Here is a 17,198-nt window from a genome sequence, read left to right on the forward strand (position 1 = left end):
CTTCGGACGCTGGAGCAATTTTATGCAATTCAATAGGCTAGGCTTTGTTGGCCTGGGTTTAAAACACAGGACCCTGTCGCCCCCCCCCCCAACGGGCGACAGGGGCCTGTCGCCCCTGGGGTGGGCGACAGGGGCCTGTCGCCCGTTGGGGGGGCGACAGGCCCCCTCTTTTTTTTTCTCCAGGGACTTCGTTGCAAATTTGAAGAAAAAAAAATTACATTTGAGCCCTGTCGCCCCCCATAGGGCGACCGGGGTATATTTTTGAAATTTTCCAAAACCGACATATATTTTTGAAATTTTAATTTTTTTTAAATATAAAAAAGAAAAAACCGCCGGTGCCCCGTTCCGTTGCTGGGCCGATATGGCTGTCCTTAATCCTTGTTTGGATACAAAAAGGCCCAGGAGCACGTACATTTGATTCGGCCTTTTTTCATTTTTATATTAAAAAAAACAAAATTTTAAAAATATATGTCGAATAGGAAAATTTTCAAAAATGGGTGTCTGTCGCCTCCTAATGGACGACAGGGTGCTTGTCGCTCATCCAATAGGCGACAAGACCTAAATATAAAAAAAAATTACATTTAGATCCTGGCGCCCAAGGCGCATTAAACAGTGAACTTGTAAAATCGATATAAAATTGTAGAAAAATTGGAAAAATACAAACTCAACTGTTCTGAATTCTATGAAATAATATCTACAACTTTTGTTACATAAAGTTTTCATTTGATCAATGTATCTAAATCAAGAAAAATAGTTCTTGTACCTAGAAAAATCAGAAATAATTCATTTGGTCTAGTTGTGCTTATCTAAAATTTACCAAACTTTTTTTATAGCTCTTAGGAAATAAAATAATGGTACTGTAAAAGTTATGGCTTCTAATACTCAGTACAGCAGCATAGATAAATAACTCATTTAAACTAGACATATTGCAAGATCTAATTTAAAAACTTATTCTAAAAATGTTTTCTGGGCCTACCAATTTCGTACAAGCCTATGCTCACCATATGCAACACTCTGGACAAAGATGACATGCATCCAAAGGATGGATCTTGAGATTTAAATAAAAGTGCATTAAACTGATATTTAAAATAGAGCAAGATACGTTGATCAAATGAAAAATTTTATGTAACAAAAGTTATAGATATTGTTTCATAGAATCCATAACAGTTGAGTTTGTATTTTTTTTTGTTTTTTCTACAATTTTATATCGATTTTACAAGTTCACTGTTTAATACGCCCTGTGCGCTAGGACCTAAATGTAATTTTTTTACATTTAGGTCCTGTCGCCCACTGGATGGGCGACAGGCACCCTGTCGGGGCGACAGGCGTCCATTTTTGAAAATTTCCCTATTCGGCATATATTTTTGAAATTTTGTTTTTTTTAATATAAAAATGAAAAAAACAATTTGATTCGAATCGACATTTCTCTCGCTTGGGCCTGATGAGTGCTGACGACTAGACTCTGGTCATGCCTTCCTTGGTTTGCACGTGTCTGAGTGCTCTAAATTCTACAAACAGAATAAATTCTACAAACAAAATGGAAAGAAAAGAAAAGTAAAACAGAGCGAACAAAAAGACAGCGAGTGAGGACACGGTGGGCGTGCGTGCGTGCGTAACTGCTTCGGCTGACTGTACGTGCACGTCGGATCGCACTAGGCCACTAGCGTCGACGTCGATCGTTGCACGACACCTCAGGAGTCAGGACGAAACCGACCGGAAACGACGACGAGATGGACAATTGGCCAACGAAAGCACGATTGTTTTAGGAGACTCCAATTGACTGATCCGTCCGTGTTCGTATTAAGAATGCACCGGATGCTCTCGGCTACTTGAGCGGCACGGAAACAAGTTCATGGCAGATTTGATTTGATTTGTCTGCTCTGCTCGTTCTATATAGCAACTTGGTTCAAACCACAATTGCGTGGCTGCCAAGGCGCGCAAGCAATATGAACCCATTATTCTACTTTCTATATAATTCACAAAAGAAGCCTGTTTGACCCTTCGTACCGCCGTTTTTTTTTACATTAACGATGGAAGAATCAAAACAATATATCCCAACGAGTGTACACATGGGGGTGATCGTACACGGGTCCTAATTCAGTGGTTTTCAGGCAGCACATAAATATTAATTCCCTCCCACAACACCAGATGCCCATATATTCAATAGCAATATAATAGAGTACGTGTAGCTCAGTTGGCTAGATTTCTTATGGTTGAATATATTCTGGTATCCATGAGGGTTCGAGTCGTTGATCGCATTTATAGCTAATTATTGTTTCAATAATGGTAGGTTATATATGTACAGGTCGACTACGAGATACATGTGGTGATTTTTATTAATTTTAACATCTATACACACTTGTTTTCCCCTTGAATATTAATGTATATATGTATGCGGGGCGGAGCTAGCCATAGTTACTATAGGCTTAGCCGACCCAATGAAATTCTTGGAATCATATGAAAACTACTATACGTTGGTGACACTATCGTGCAAAGGGCAATGACCCCGGCAGTACACAAGAATGTCTTTGAAAAAGAAATTTGTACCTGCCTGATGCCGGGAACATATATTAAACATCACAAAGGGACCCACAAAACCTATGATGATGAGGGCATGATCGACTGATGGCATTATGCAAGATACCGTAGTATGTTCTCCTTTATCAACCACGACACAAAAGTTAACAATGATCACTCATTCACTCTGTTAATTTTGTCTTGGTAAAGACTTTCTTGCGGCCGGCTGTAAATTTGCTCGACTGCACGGCGTCCAAAATTTGCTGTCCATCTTCGATCGGACACGCAATATTTATCAGGGGCCATGTCCGTGAGCTATCCCACCGAAATCATATTTACACTACTGCACGGCAGTCTAAGTTAACCCTCCACCGTGCGGGGCATGACACGTACAAACGACCTCAAAACTTAAAAAAGTTGTAGTTCTTAAACCATATATCAAATTCAAATTCTGATTGCGCAACTGTATCTCTTTCGAGGAGAACTTCAAAACAAGACCCCACTTAAATATATTTTGACGATACTTTTCAAAACACATAAGTTGCTTTATGTACTGTGAAAAAATGCCAAAATCAATAGTCAAAATACTCAATCGATCTGCTAAAATTGCCTATTATTGATCATGCGATCAATATTCACCTACCTAACAAAATTGTTTACCATTATCCACTATTGACACTAAATATTCTATCTTCACAATATGAACACCAATATCCACTTACCTGAACTCGGACATGCAAAAGCAACATTATGTAAACCCATGAGCATTTTTTGCAAACATCATAAGCAAATTAGAATATGTGAAAAAGTATTTTCTCTCAAAAAAACTATATCGTTAAAACATAGTGGTGTGAGATCTTATTTTGAAGCTTTTATTGAAACGAATACAACTGTGCAATCGGATTTTGATTTTGACGCTCGGTGTTGAAATTATAGTATTTTTTATCTTTAAAATTATGTGCATGCATGCGCTGGTGGTTCTGTCATTGTCCCTCACATGCATGCAACACTCACTATCCGAACGGCCCTACGGCCACTCTGATTTACGGCACGCCGTAAATTAGCCGTGTCCGTTTGTCTTATATATAGTACTAGCTACGGTGTTGAGGTACTTACCTTCTCATTTTATCAAATCCCGGATCGATGTGACGGGCCACTAGCACTAGGAGTGTTTTGTTTTGACGGCTGACCACCCTGCTGAATGGTCAAGCAGTAGAAAACAGAGAGAAAATAACATCAAGCGTCAGGAGTATAGGATAAGCCGATAAGGTAGGAATGAGCTATCCACTGTTCACAAGTCTTCTTTTGCTAAACTCCTGATCGAGTCTCATCAGTGACATGCATGCATATGGCTGCAGACCAGGACTGCTACAGCCTATACATCTCCAGCAATTATTGCACAAGTAAAGGGAAGAGCAAGAGCTATATCAAGCGCCGGAGTGGAGGCCGTCAGCAGATCGAAAAGAAAGGAAGCCAACTAGCTAGCCAAAGCATGCTGTGCGGTCTCTGTCTCGTACGAAAAAGAGTGGATCTCAGCCACCAACTGCTGCACTGCACACACTGGCCGTATAGGAGTACGTGACTGCACCGTGCGTGCCCACCACACAGGAAAAAGGCAGCACGAGCCAAAAGAGCTTGGCAGCTTGCCCATCTCGATCGGCCACACCAAATCTGGCACATCGGCATCGCTCATTCTCGATCGGAATCCCCTTGATCCTCCATCGCCCATCGGCTGTGTCCGTGTGCCTTGTTTATGAGCGACGTGTCACGTGTCCGAGCTAGGCCTAGCTTGTCGTCTCTCTTGTCAGCGGTTACATGTTACTGTACCGTGGTCACGCGCGGTCGAGCGTGCGGACAAAACTGTGTGTCAATTGTCGAAATAAAGGCGAAGTAGAGTTTCTCCTCTTTGTACATCAGAGCTGAAAGCCTGAAGTAGAGGGAGGGAGTAGCATCTCTTGGAGTCTGACAGCAGGCTCGGCTCGGCGTACGATAGATGAGGCGCATGCAGCAGCGAGGTGCGCGCGCGCACGGGCACGGCTGAGGATCGGTTCCCCTTGCGGCATGCGCTAGAGCGCGCAACACTACTACAAATCCGGTCTTTTATCCCAGTTTCATAGTGTCATTTGTCCCGGTTTTGAAACCGGGATTCGCCTTTCGGGATGCTAAAATTTTTTTTGCACTCCGCGGAATTCGATCTCAAGACCTCTTATCTAGCACATGGTTTCTTTGCCAACTCACCTAAATAGTACATGTAACTCAGTATAGAATAACTTCCTTTTGAACTGTCACGTGGAGGACCTTTTTGTCCGGGTTGGTAACACCAACCGGGACAAAAGGGTCCTTTTGTCCGGGTTGGTGCCACTAACCGGGATAAAAAGATCACCCTTTTGTTCGGGTTGGTGTTACCAATCGGAATAAAAGGGTTGGACCTTTTGTCCCGGTTGGAGGTCCTTTTGTCCCGGTTGGTGGCTCCACCCGGGACAAAAGGCCCATGTCTCCCGCTGGCCCGGCTAGCCGTTGGACCCGGAATAAAAACCACCTATTGTTCTGAGTTCAAAGACAACCGGGACAAATGGCCTGGAACAAAAAGTTATTGTGTAGTAGTGCAACTGGACAAACGAACCGACAGGCGGCCGCGCCACCATGCGTTCGTCGTCGTCGCGACCGACGACGACGGGTCCATGTCAGTTGTGTATCGCGCGCGCGCTCCATCACGCCGCGTGGTGATCCTGCACTGCACGGGTAGTTCATTTCATATACGGACAATGCAAGCCGGGGCTCTCGTGGCTGGAACCAAGTCCGTGCAGGGACCAGCTGCGGCCGTGCCAGTCAGAGCAGCTAGCGTGCGGACAAGAAACGCGAACTCAGCAGTGACATCATTTCCTTTTTTGAAATAAAAACATCATTTCATTTCGACAGTAGCTTAGAACTGGTGGGGGCGGGAGGGGAGGCAACTTTCATGCCCACGTTCCCAAAAAAAAACTGTAAATTTGTTGCTCATGAGTAATGAAATTCTGGGTTCGTCCGTTCTCGAAAAAATTCTACAGTAGCTAGCTGTATTCGCATGAATGACCGATGAGGAGGGTGGGCGTGCGTGGTTGCTTGCATGTGCCGCTGCCGCTCCCCCCGTGGTGCTCCCTCCCTCGTCTTTTGGGGGGCTCATCTCGGTTTCTACGCTGCAAAGTATGCTCTTTCAAAAAAAGTATGCTCTTTTAATCCTTTCCCTACCATGTCCCGGTGTCCTCTTCTGGCTTCTGCGGCTGTAAACTTTCGACAGCCCCATCGCTGGCGCAAACGGACCGGAGTACCGGACCCAACACGAAGTTCAAGTACACGACTTTAAAGCATCGAATCGAAGAGTGCATCTCACCTAGTCCATGTTCGTTTTTTTGAAAAATAAAATCCATGTTCTTAATATTTACTTTTGACAGCCATGGCGCAAACGCACACGTACGGCCACAACACGAAGCTGCGGCATCGCCATTCCGCATCAACTAATCCAAGCTCATTCCTCTTGTCTGGTCCGGCACTAAAGTTCTTGGCCCACCATTTTTTTTTTATCCGACAGACGACTGATGGGGTCAGCATGCTAGGATTTTATCGATGATATATAATTATATATGGTCTGCCCGTGTTAGGTGACGATCGATCGCCGATAGGCATGTGCTTGCTTCGACCGGATTCACTGGGCTCATTCGGTGGACTCAGCTTAATTTGTTTCATTCCCTAGCATCTAGCTAGCCAACGCTGTCTGTCTGTCTGTCTGACGGCATCTTTGTGCTACAAAATCACTTCCTCCATTCTGCTATAGCTTGGGAAGAAAAAGTTTCACAAATGTGTATCCATCAATAATAACACGTACTAAAATATAGTTATTGCAATATTACGAACGAATGGTGCAAAACTGATGGAATAAAACGGCCGCAAGGCTATTGAATCTGAAAAGTGACTCCTTGCGACGGTGACCCCAGCACGCGTCAAGTCAAGCCACGCATCCTCCCTCCACCGTAGAAAAAAAGAAGTAAATTTTTTTTTTGCCGTTTTGCCCACGACCGCGATCGATCGATCGGTCCTCGCGGGCCCTGATCGACACAAATCATTGGGGAAATGATGGGGAATATACTGATAGGTTGGTTGGCTTTCCGTTTCCAGAGTGCTTCGTGCTTCCCTGATTTCTTCATTCCGGAGCTTGGCTCTCTTGTCCGTGTGCTGCCAGTCGTCTCGCACCTCTGTGGCTGTGGCCATGGCTGCATGGCCAATTTTATTGCGTGAATCTGCTTGGACCACTTCTCATACACGATGGGTGTTTTCGTAAGAAGCTCATATACACAGTTGGATGGATAATAATAGCAATACGATCAGCTAATATCGTACTAGTAAATAAATTTAGCAAAAGGAATCGTTGTATTGATTTGCTCAACTGATGATTATGCACAAATGTGCAATCCAATTGAGAGTTAAGTCTGCACATTCGAAAACAAATTCCTAGAAGATCGTTATCAAAGAATATTTTAGCACAAGTAAAATACTAGTACTGGCTGCCTCGCACCAGGCCAACTGATGGGACACAGGCAGCGGCGTTTTTTTCCACGGGCGGTGCCGGGCGCGCCCGGTGAAAAACTGCATGATCGGGATCTGCGGGCACCATGACACGCCAAAAGCGCAACCATCAGGGGTGTCACCGTCTCCGTCAGGCGTCTCCAGTCTCCACCTCTACTATATCACCGTCACCAGTTCACCTCCACCACCTCCCTCCCTCCATTCCTCCTCTCTTCAATCTCTCCCTCTCTTTCTCTCGCTCATTGGAGCGCGGTGGGGAGAGGAAGCCTGCGCTTCCCGGTCCTCGCGAGGATCCCCGACCCCGAGATGTTTATCCATGGGGGCTTGCTCGATGGTTCCTCAGGTAAGGCCTCGTCTGCGATTAATCCTCTGCATCTGCATGCAGATTGCGGACGGCGATAGGTTCATGCATACGTCTGGTTCTTCTCTCATCCGAAGACACAATTACACAGCATACCGTGCTCTCCTTCATCCACCTTCCTTTTCCCATTTTGCTTTCCTGGTCATGCAATGTTTGCAAAGATCAACACCGGTGGAACAGAATCAAATGAATCTGTAGGGTGCACATGTATGTATAAATACTAAGCAGTAGTATCCAAGTGACAAAAAGTGGTTCATAACTTTTGATATATACATATGGCTGTAGTGGCTTAGTGATACGTGCTCATCATTCAAGTATCTGAGATACTTACCCACAAAGTCTAAAGTTCACTTTGGCATTCATACTAAAATTTACTTGAAAACAGAATATCCTAAGCATGTCCTTTTACGAAAACATAGCAAACTGGGATGGCATCTGGCAAGCCATGTGACCTTTCAATTCCATACCCATCTGACTAGCGTCCAACTCTCTCCATCTCTACGAGTTAAGAGAACCTAACCTCTTCTCTTCTGGTATCAGATAGCATTACAAAATATCGTAGCATAAAAACAAAATACTGAACTATTAAAAGCTATAGTGCAGTCAGAGAATGTTTCTGTCAGCATATGAGGTTACTAGCTACAGTAATATTTATCATTTTGGCTGAAGGTCGGCAAATGTTAGTAGCTGACCAGTTTTGGTTCATTGGAGCAGACCATCAGGTAAAGGAGAACGCCAGGCAAATATTGTAGATTTGGGCACTTGGTGTCACTACTTAACTAGGCAGCTGATGAAGCTAACGAAAGCTCGAAAAAAGGCAGAAAAACAAAATGCGTTGTCTTATCAATATTGACAGGAGTAAAGCAGAATGAGCCTAGATACCACTCCCTCTTATCCTACAACCAACTATGGCTTGAAGTAGCAAGCAAACAAAATTAATAACAAGGTGTTCTCAAAACAACAAAATGCATAGATTTATTACCACTTTACCTTCACTGACCTCCCCCCCCCCACCCCCCACCCCACCCCAACTGAGAATAACGATAGGCAATCAGTTTTTTTTCCTAACAGTTACATGCTAGGTAATGTCAGCAGCATATATTCGGTTTGAAATAATGATTGGAAGAACAAGTTTAAAATGTAGTCCTGAAACAGTCATGTCCGTTTCTTCCTGATAATCTAATGATGTATTCTGCTATTTTGTTTTGACATGAAATTTGAAATGTATTATTTCAGATTCTATTATATTGCCCTATATGCAAGAGTGGCAGGAGCTATATTCACCTTGCTTCTGGATGGGCACTTTTGCACTGATACAATTGATATTCATCATGAGTATTTTGGCTCAACTTCTGTTCAAGAAAATCAGATGGTGGAGACAAAGATTGAAGACTGCAACTCCTGAAAGCAATAAACAACATCAGGAGCACAAGATTTCAGACATAAAGCTGGGTATCTCATATGAAGCATGCAAAGCTTGTTGCCTGCTTATATTAGCCACTCATGTTGTGAGGGCAGTATTTCCACAGTTACATGAAAGAATAAGTGATTGCAAGTATCCCCCCTTTATTATTTGTGAAGGTCTGCAGGTGCTATCATGGCTAATATTGTCCCTAGCAGTATTCTGTTTTCAGAAAACAAAATCTGCAAAACTTCCACTGATAATTCGGTCCTGGTGGATATTTAACTTTCTGCAATCAGTTACTATTGTGGTATTTGATCTCAGGTCAATTTTGGCAGTTAATGAAGTTATAGGATTTGAAGAAGGGATCGATCTGTTCATGCTTGTTGGTTGCACTTATCTATTTGCAATTTCTGCCAGAGGGAAAACAGGAATCACATTTACAGACAACAACATAACAGAGCCACTATTGAGTCCATCTGTGGGACAGCAGGGTGAAGCCAAAAGGCCATGTCCATATGGAAGAGCAAGTATTCTTGGACTTGTCACATTCTCCTGGATGAACCCTGTCTTTGCTACTGGATACAAGAAACCTCTAGAGAAGAATGATGTGCCAGATATTGATGGTAAAGACTCTGCTGAGTTTCTATCTGACTCGTTCAAAGAGATCATAGATGATGTTGAACGCAGGCATGGTTTGAGTACTTCATCGATCTATAGAGCAATGTTTCTATTTATGAGACGGAAAGCAATGATCAACGCAGGATTTGCAGTATTAAGTGCCAGTGCATCCTACGTCGGACCCTCACTGATTAATGACTTGGTGAAATTCCTTGGGGGAGAGAGGCAATATGGACTCAGAAGAGGTTACATTCTCGCTGTTGCTTTTCTAAGTGCCAAAGTCGTGGAGGCCATAGCGCAGAGGCAGTGGATTTTCGGAGCACGACAGCTCGGGATGCGCCTGCGAGCAGCTTTGATATCTCACATCTATCAAAAGGGGCTCCGCTTATCTTGCAGTTCAAGGCAGAAGCATACTAGCGGAGAAATCATAAACTACATGAGTGTAGATATACAAAGGATAACTGATGTTATATGGTATACAAACTACATCTGGATGCTACCCATTCAGCTTTCGCTAGCTGTCTATGTTCTCCATCAAAACTTAGGGGTTGGGGCCTGGGCTGGTTTAGCAGCGACATTGGCAATAATGGCATGCAATATTCCATTAACCAGAATGCAAAAGAGGTTGCAAGGCAAGATCATGGTTGCCAAAGACAATAGAATGAAGGCAACGACAGAAGTTCTTAGAAGCATGAAAATACTGAAACTTCAAGCATGGGATATGAAGTACCTTCAGAAGTTAGAAGCCTTACGAGGTGAGGAGTACAATTGGCTATGGAGATCTGTGAGGTTGTCAGCTCTAACAACATTCATATTTTGGGGATCGCCTGCATTCATTTCCTCCATAACGTTTGGCTCATGTATATTGATGGGGATTCCTCTAACGGCTGGAACTGTTTTGTCAGCTCTTGCAACATTCCGTATGCTACAAGATCCAATTTTCACACTTCCTGACTTGCTCTCAGCGTTTGCTCAGGGAAAAGTTTCAGCTGATAGAGTGGCAAAATACCTCGAGGAAGAAGAATTGAAATGTGATGCAGTTATAGAAGTACCAAGAAATGACACAGATTATGATGTGGAGATTGATCGTGGAATATTCAGCTGGGAACTGGAGACAACTTCTCCAACTCTAACAGATGTTGAGTTAAAGGTAAAGAGAGGGATGAAAGTGGCTATCTGTGGAATGGTCGGTTCTGGAAAGTCCAGTCTATTATCATGCATACTTGGGGAGATGCCAAAGCTAGATGGTACTGTTAGGGTCAGTGGGAGCAAAGCATATGTTCCTCAAACTGCCTGGATCCTGTCTGGGAACATTAGGGAAAACATTCTGTTTGGAAACCCATATAACAAGGAGAAGTATGAAAGGATCATACAAGCCTGTGCACTGACAAAAGACCTTGAGTTGTTTGCAAATGGTGATTTGACTGAGATTGGTGAAAGAGGAATTAACATGAGTGGTGGACAGAAACAGAGAATACAGATTGCAAGATCAGTGTACGAGGATGCAGATATTTACCTCTTTGATGATCCTTTTAGTGCAGTAGATGCCCACACTGGAAGCCAGCTATTCAAGGTTTGTTTCGTAGTTCAGATAAATGCACAAATATGTTAATCTTTGTACTAGTGATGTGACAATTTGACTGTTTGAGGCTCAAAGTGTCAACGTTGATTCGAAAGTGGATAAAATAACTGGTTCATAACTAAGCAAATAAAATAATTCCATCCTGCAGGACTGTGTAATGGGAATTCTTAAAGACAAAACAGTATTATATGTGACCCATCAAGTTGAATTCCTTCCAGCTGCAGACCTTATACTGGTAAGTGTCAAAAATACTTTTAGTTTAACCTTATACGGAGTACTGGTAAGTCCAAAGGTTAAAGTTGCCAAGTAACTAACCACGTGGATTCAAAATAATAGGTCATGCAAGATGGGAAAATCGTGCAGAAAGGGAAATTCGATGAACTCCTTCAACAGAACATAGGATTTGAAGCTATAGTAGGAGCCCATAGCCAGGCTCTTGAATCTGTCATGAATGCTGAGAGTTCCAGCAGAATACTCTCAGGCAACCAAAAATCAGCAGACAGTGAGGATGAGCTTGATACAGAAAATGAAATGGATGATCAACTTCAGGGCATAACAAAGCAAGAGTCTGTGCATGATGTCTCACAAGACATCAGTGAGAAGGGGAGGTTAACACAAGAAGAAGAACGAGAAAAGGGAGGCATTGGCAAGAAGGTCTACTGGGCATACCTGAGGGCAGTTCATGGTGGAGCCTTAGTGCCAGTAACAATAGCCGCACAGTCATTCTTCCAAATATTTCAGGTAGCTAGCAACTATTGGATGGCATGGGCATCTCCTCCAACATCTGCAATCACTCCAATGGTTGGATTAGGCCTCCTCTTCTCCGTATATATAACACTATCTATGGGAAGTGCCCTGTGTGTCTTAGCTCGGTCCTTGCTTGTGTCACTGATTGGTCTACTAACATCAGAAAAGTTCTTCAAGAACATGCTCCACTGCATCCTGCGTGCCCCAATGTCCTTCTTTGACTCCACACCTACTGGCAGAATTTTGAACAGGGTTAGTGCTGATTTAGTTTATGAACATTTCATCCTCTGTCACTTACTTGCACACCAGCTAAACTAATTAATGTGCTTGTTTTTTGGACCAGGCCTCCAATGACCAAAGTGTTCTAGATCTGGAAATAGCAAACAAGCTTGGCTGGTGTGTGTTTTCAATCATACAAATTCTGGGGACCATTGGTGTTATGTCACAAGTTGCATGGCCAGTTTTTGCTATCTTTGTTCCAGTGACGGTGGTCTGTTTCCTGTGTCAAGTATGGACTCTTAAAAATGATCTTCTGTTTATATTAGCCTTTTCATATTAATTGTGCGCGCCATGAATTCCAGGAAGTTTTCCTAGCAGTTTCCTTGGTACTCATTTCACAAAATGCTTTCTTTTTTTAACAAAAACGCAAATGCTGAATCTGTACACTTTCTGTATGTGTGCAGCGCTACTACATACCAACAGCGAGAGAGTTGGCTCGTCTATCACAAATTCAAAGGGCTCCGATCCTTCACCATTTTGCAGAATCTCTAGCAGGAGCATCAAGTATTAGAGCATATGGGCAGAAAGATCGTTTCAGAAAAGCAAACATTGGTCTTGTTGACAACCACTCCAGGCCATGGTTCCATAATATCTCTGCAATGGAGTGGCTTTCTTTCAGGCTAAACATGCTATCCAATTTTGTCTTTGCTTTTTCTTTGACTCTGCTAGTGAGCCTTCCTGAAGGTTTTATAAACCCAAGTAAGCTCTACATGCACAAAAGCTCATGATGACTGCAGAAGCCTCAAGCTATCTTACGCTTGATTATTGTCAAACTAATATAACTGTACATACAGGCATTGCTGGACTTGCTGTGACTTACGCATTGAACCTCAACTCGCAGCTGGCATCCATAATTTGGAACATTTGCAACACAGAAAATAAAATGATATCAGTTGAGAGAATAATGCAATACTCAAGGATCCCTAGCGAGGCTCCTCTCATAGTTGACCACTACCGCCCCCCGAACAGCTGGCCAGAAGTCGGAACTATCAATATAAGATCCTTGGAGGTATGTGTAATATTATAATGAGTTCTGACCCACTATAGGTGTTAGTAATCAGTGTGAATGTCTATGGTCTTACTTAGTAAACCCAAACAAATCTCTCACAAGACTAGCTAGCCTGAAAATTAATATTTAAGCATTATGTCCAAAAATGAACAATTGTATGCTCAAAAAGGTTAAACAACCTGCAGAATATGCTGCAGAGCAGAAATTATCTCCGGAAAGTGCTCAGTTAATCATATTTTACACAAGAGGATAATAGGCACATATTTAAAATGTGAGAGAGAAATAACATACTTTTCATCATGCACCAAAAGTAGCTGTATGATTACATATAAGGGGAGTGCCACAGAATTGCAAGACTCAAGAATAGTCATATAGATGCCACATAGAAGTTGATAACTTTGTTTTCTCTATAATGAAAGTGGAAGATTTTTTGTTTTTCAGAAGGGAATCTTAAAATCTTATTTTCCCTGATACATTGTTCTTTCTTCTACAGGTTCGGTATGCAGAGCATCTCCCATCTGTTTTGAGAAACATATCATGCACAATTCCAGGAAGGAAGAAGGTGGGGATAGTAGGACGTACTGGTAGCGGAAAGTCAACATTTATCCAAGCACTTTTCAGGATCGTTGAACCAAGGGAAGGAACAATTGAAATTGACAATGTTGACATCTGCAAAATAGGGCTGCATGATTTACGGGGCAGACTTAGCATCATACCACAGGATCCAACTATGTTTGAGGGAACAGTCAGAGGGAATCTAGATCCCCTGAATGAGTACTCTGATTCTCGCATGTGGGAGGTAATTTAATCAATATTTAAATACCTGCGTCAATTGCGACATTAATTAAAATTATAACTTGGTCAAAATTCGATCTATAAATACAATAAAATAAAAAACCAGAATGCCAGGCATACTGGATAACATGCTGACTAGGGAAAGAGGTTCTAGTTTTTGAAGCTTATGGTCCCCCCTCTCCCTCTTTTGGACAGATTTTGGACAAATGCCAGCTTGGAGATATAGTTCATCAAAGCCCAAAGAAGCTGGACTCCACAGGTAATGCATTCTGAGTACAGTAGCTAAATGTAAATTAAAAAAAATCATGATACAGGGATATAAAATTCTAGTTGGTTGATACTATAGTTCGTTCATAACAATATGTTTATTGGGATTGTCACATGAGATATCTCCTGCAGTTGTCGAGAATGGGGAAAACTGGAGTGTTGGACAGAGGCAGCTGTTTTGCCTTGGAAGGGTTCTGCTAAAGCGAAGCAACGTTCTCGTGCTCGATGAGGCAACTGCTTCAGTTGACTCCTCTACTGATGCAATTATCCAAGAAACAATTCGCGAGGAATTCGGAAATTGCACGGTCTTGACAATAGCTCACAGAATCCACACTGTAATTGATAGTGATCTCATTCTTGTTTTCAGCGAAGGTAAGCCACGTGATCTGAAGCACCAGTTCTCTACATGTTAGCAGATGTAGCTGCTGGATTGCTAATATATGTGCGCTCTAATTAATTATCATGCTGAGCAGGAAGAATTATAGAATATGACACACCATCAAAATTACTGGAGAACGAGAGTTCTGAATTCTCCAGACTCATAAAGGAGTACTCACGGCGATCCCATGGTTTCAGTGGAACAACTTACAATTGACAGGCAACAAGAACAGCATGAAGCCAAGATGGTGAAGTTCGATAGGAAAGTTAACTGAGTACCCCACATAATCACTAAATGTGACAAGTACGCACCAAAACTACGCAGGCAGGATTTACAAGGGAGGGCCCTGCTGTACTAGCTCTTAGTTTAAGATAATTCAGAGAATTGGAGTGATGTAATGTACTATAGTTTATTACTGCTGATGCAAGGAAATATTGAGAAATGAAACAATAAATTGGCAGCTATTCCGTGCAAATTATGCACTGAAAATCAACCATGAAGCTGGATCGAAAGCACGCGGAACTGACTGAACAAGTACTAGTTTAGTGGAGAACTTGTTGGATGAAATCACGCTGACTGAATGAGCAAATACTGGTCTAGTGGAGAACTTACATCCAGCGCACAAGTTCAGGCATTCCATGGAGCCTGTGAAGGATTGGACAGCAGTCGATGGTAGCGGGATGCGGCGACGGCGCCGCGCACCCACATCCACGTTGGTCGCTCGCCGTCCCCATCCGCGGCTCCGCACGCGCTCCTCCGCCACAAATGCCGATGCTCGCGCCACCCCAGAAAGGATGGGCGCAGAGGGGAGGGTTGGGATTGGTTGGTCCACGCCCTGAGCAGCGCCGCCGCGCCGCGGCAGGAGCCCCTGGTGTAAGGCTGTAAGCAGCGCCGCCGAAATTTACAAATCAGTCCGTAACTTTACCAATAACCCCCTTAACTTAGATTGAAATTATTAACCTCGATCCAATACTAATTTGCATCATTCGATACTATTAATCGTGATCCAATATTTACATATAACCCCCTAATTTGAATCGTGATTAATAATGATGATTCAATTGTTTACAAATAAAATCCTATTATGATTGAAACGTTTAAAGAATAGCCCTCTATTAGAGGGGCGGCTCTTCCGTCACAGACGACAGCTACCGTTGCCGGTTTCTCCGACCGGCAGCACGTGTCCATATAATCTCATCAAAATCAAGCACTAGCAGCGCGTCGCGACTAACCTATAACCATCCGCAGCGGACGGTCAAAATCGAGCACTAGCAGCGCGTCGTGACTAACCTACAAGAGCAGCCGCGATGTATACTACTACAATCGGTAGTAGCGTGGATTCAAGAGACAGATTGTAGCAGTGATCCACTCAGCTCACAATATCGACTATGAATAAGGTGGGGCCTGCATAGAAAAAAAATCTGATTCGCCAACCTCCTCGACCCTTCCCGCGAGGCCTTTCAACTTTTTAATGCAACCACTGTATAAATATTATACTTTATTTCCTTACTATCGGGAGTATTACTACTCCCTAATATTTGTTACTCCTCTTTCTCACAATGTATTCACCTAGTAACAAGAGTGCATTAAATACTTCCTACCTCCCTCATTGCGGGTGCCCTAACAATCAACGGCGGTTGCCGCCCTGTCTGGCCTAGCCCGCATCACCATGTCACATAGAGGAACAGAGAGAGCTCTGGTGGTGGGGTGGGGGGATGTCTTCGGCCTTGTTCGGTAGAGCTCCTCCTGCAGAGCTACGACTTCTCTATTTTTCACTAAAAATTAACTCATATAAAAAACACGCTAGGTAAGGCTTCTCCAGAAAAGTCCGAGCCGAGTATAAACCCTACCAAACAAAGCCGAAATCCTTCCCACGATCTCCAACCGAAAACGGCGGCTGCGGCGCGGTGCGTTCCTGCAACTGCCACAAAGCGTTCGTGCAACCCCAAGAGGCCACGAGCACACAGTTGCAGCCCGAGGCAGCCGGCACGCGAATGCTCCGGCGGCTTCGCCGGCGTAGAGTCTTTCGTAGGTTCGTTGTGGCTGATCGCTGGCGCGGTAAACGAACCCTTGCATTCAGAGCCTGGAGCGCGGCAGCGGCCAAGCTACGCGCGTCCTGGTGGGCCTCGTTCTAAACTTCTAATCGCGCCGGCGTGGACACTATGACCCGCCGGTTCATGATGGACGACGCAACATGTCCAGAACCAGAAGCCAAACTATCTATACAATTAATTATCAATTAATTATATATGGAGATGGAATCTCATGGTGACTGATGATGAAAGGTTGCAGCGAGACGGGTAAAGGCCGAGGGGCTCGCCGCGGGTTCGGCGCTGGTGTTGAGCTGGACGCCCACATACGGTTGAGTCGCCGAGCAAAATGCCTGATTCCAGAGATCAAGCAGAACTCATGACTTGTAACCATCACTGGATAAGCAACGATACACTTGCGTTGCGTTGCGTTGCGTGCACGGTGCATCTCGTAAAAAACTTACTAACAGACGCGCGAACACGACGGTCAGAACATGCACCGGGACCCTTGCTTCTTCTTCTTAGTTCGACTGTACTGATGCTTGGGCAGCGGCGGGAACGAAGTCGACGCCGCTGGCGTGGTGCCGACGGCGCGCCGCCGTCGGCGTCGGCCCTGGCCTGCGCTGACACCGTCGTCGTCGTCTTGGCC

General features: G+C 43.8%; 1 protein-coding gene and 1 long non-coding RNA gene across 2 annotated transcripts; one reads left to right on the top strand and one right to left on the bottom strand.

Annotated features, from left to right (window-relative positions):
* Nucleotides 1–6,898: 6,898 nt before the first annotated feature.
* On the bottom strand, nucleotides 6,899–15,398 carry LOC120680582. Its single transcript, XR_005677730.1, has 4 exons — nucleotides 15,132–15,398; nucleotides 11,713–13,901; nucleotides 8,723–8,839; nucleotides 6,899–7,576 (listed from the first exon to the last, which is right to left on the bottom strand). It is a non-coding gene; the product is annotated as an uncharacterized LOC120680582 (long non-coding RNA).
* On the top strand, nucleotides 7,293–15,012 carry LOC120680580 (putative ABC transporter C family member 15). Its single transcript, XM_039962084.1, has 11 exons — nucleotides 7,293–7,420; nucleotides 8,675–11,034; nucleotides 11,192–11,278; nucleotides 11,380–12,042; nucleotides 12,134–12,298; nucleotides 12,474–12,768; nucleotides 12,864–13,078; nucleotides 13,572–13,877; nucleotides 14,069–14,132; nucleotides 14,273–14,512; nucleotides 14,614–15,012. The coding sequence occupies exons 1-11, from the start codon at nucleotides 7,384–7,386 to the stop codon at nucleotides 14,733–14,735; spliced, it is 4,554 nt and encodes a 1,517-aa protein (XP_039818018.1). The 5' UTR covers nucleotides 7,293–7,383; the 3' UTR covers nucleotides 14,736–15,012.
* Nucleotides 15,399–17,198: the final 1,800 nt, after the last annotated feature.

Source organism: Panicum virgatum, chromosome 7N (assembly GCF_016808335.1).
Source record: "Panicum virgatum strain AP13 chromosome 7N, P.virgatum_v5, whole genome shotgun sequence".
In the NCBI taxonomy this organism is placed as follows: Eukaryota; Viridiplantae; Streptophyta; class Magnoliopsida; order Poales; family Poaceae; genus Panicum; species Panicum virgatum.

Excerpts from the sequence above, each read along its gene's own strand:
- LOC120680580 (XM_039962084.1), top strand. The coding sequence starts at position 7,384 with ATGTTTATCCATGGGGGCTTGCTCGATGGTTCCTCAG. Across the intron at positions 11,035-11,191 it reads CTGGAAGCCAGCTATTCAAG|GACTGTGTAATGGGAATTCT; the intron begins GTTTGTTTCGTA and ends TCCATCCTGCAG. Across the intron at positions 11,279-11,379 it reads CAGCTGCAGACCTTATACTG|GTCATGCAAGATGGGAAAAT; the intron begins GTAAGTGTCAAA and ends TCAAAATAATAG.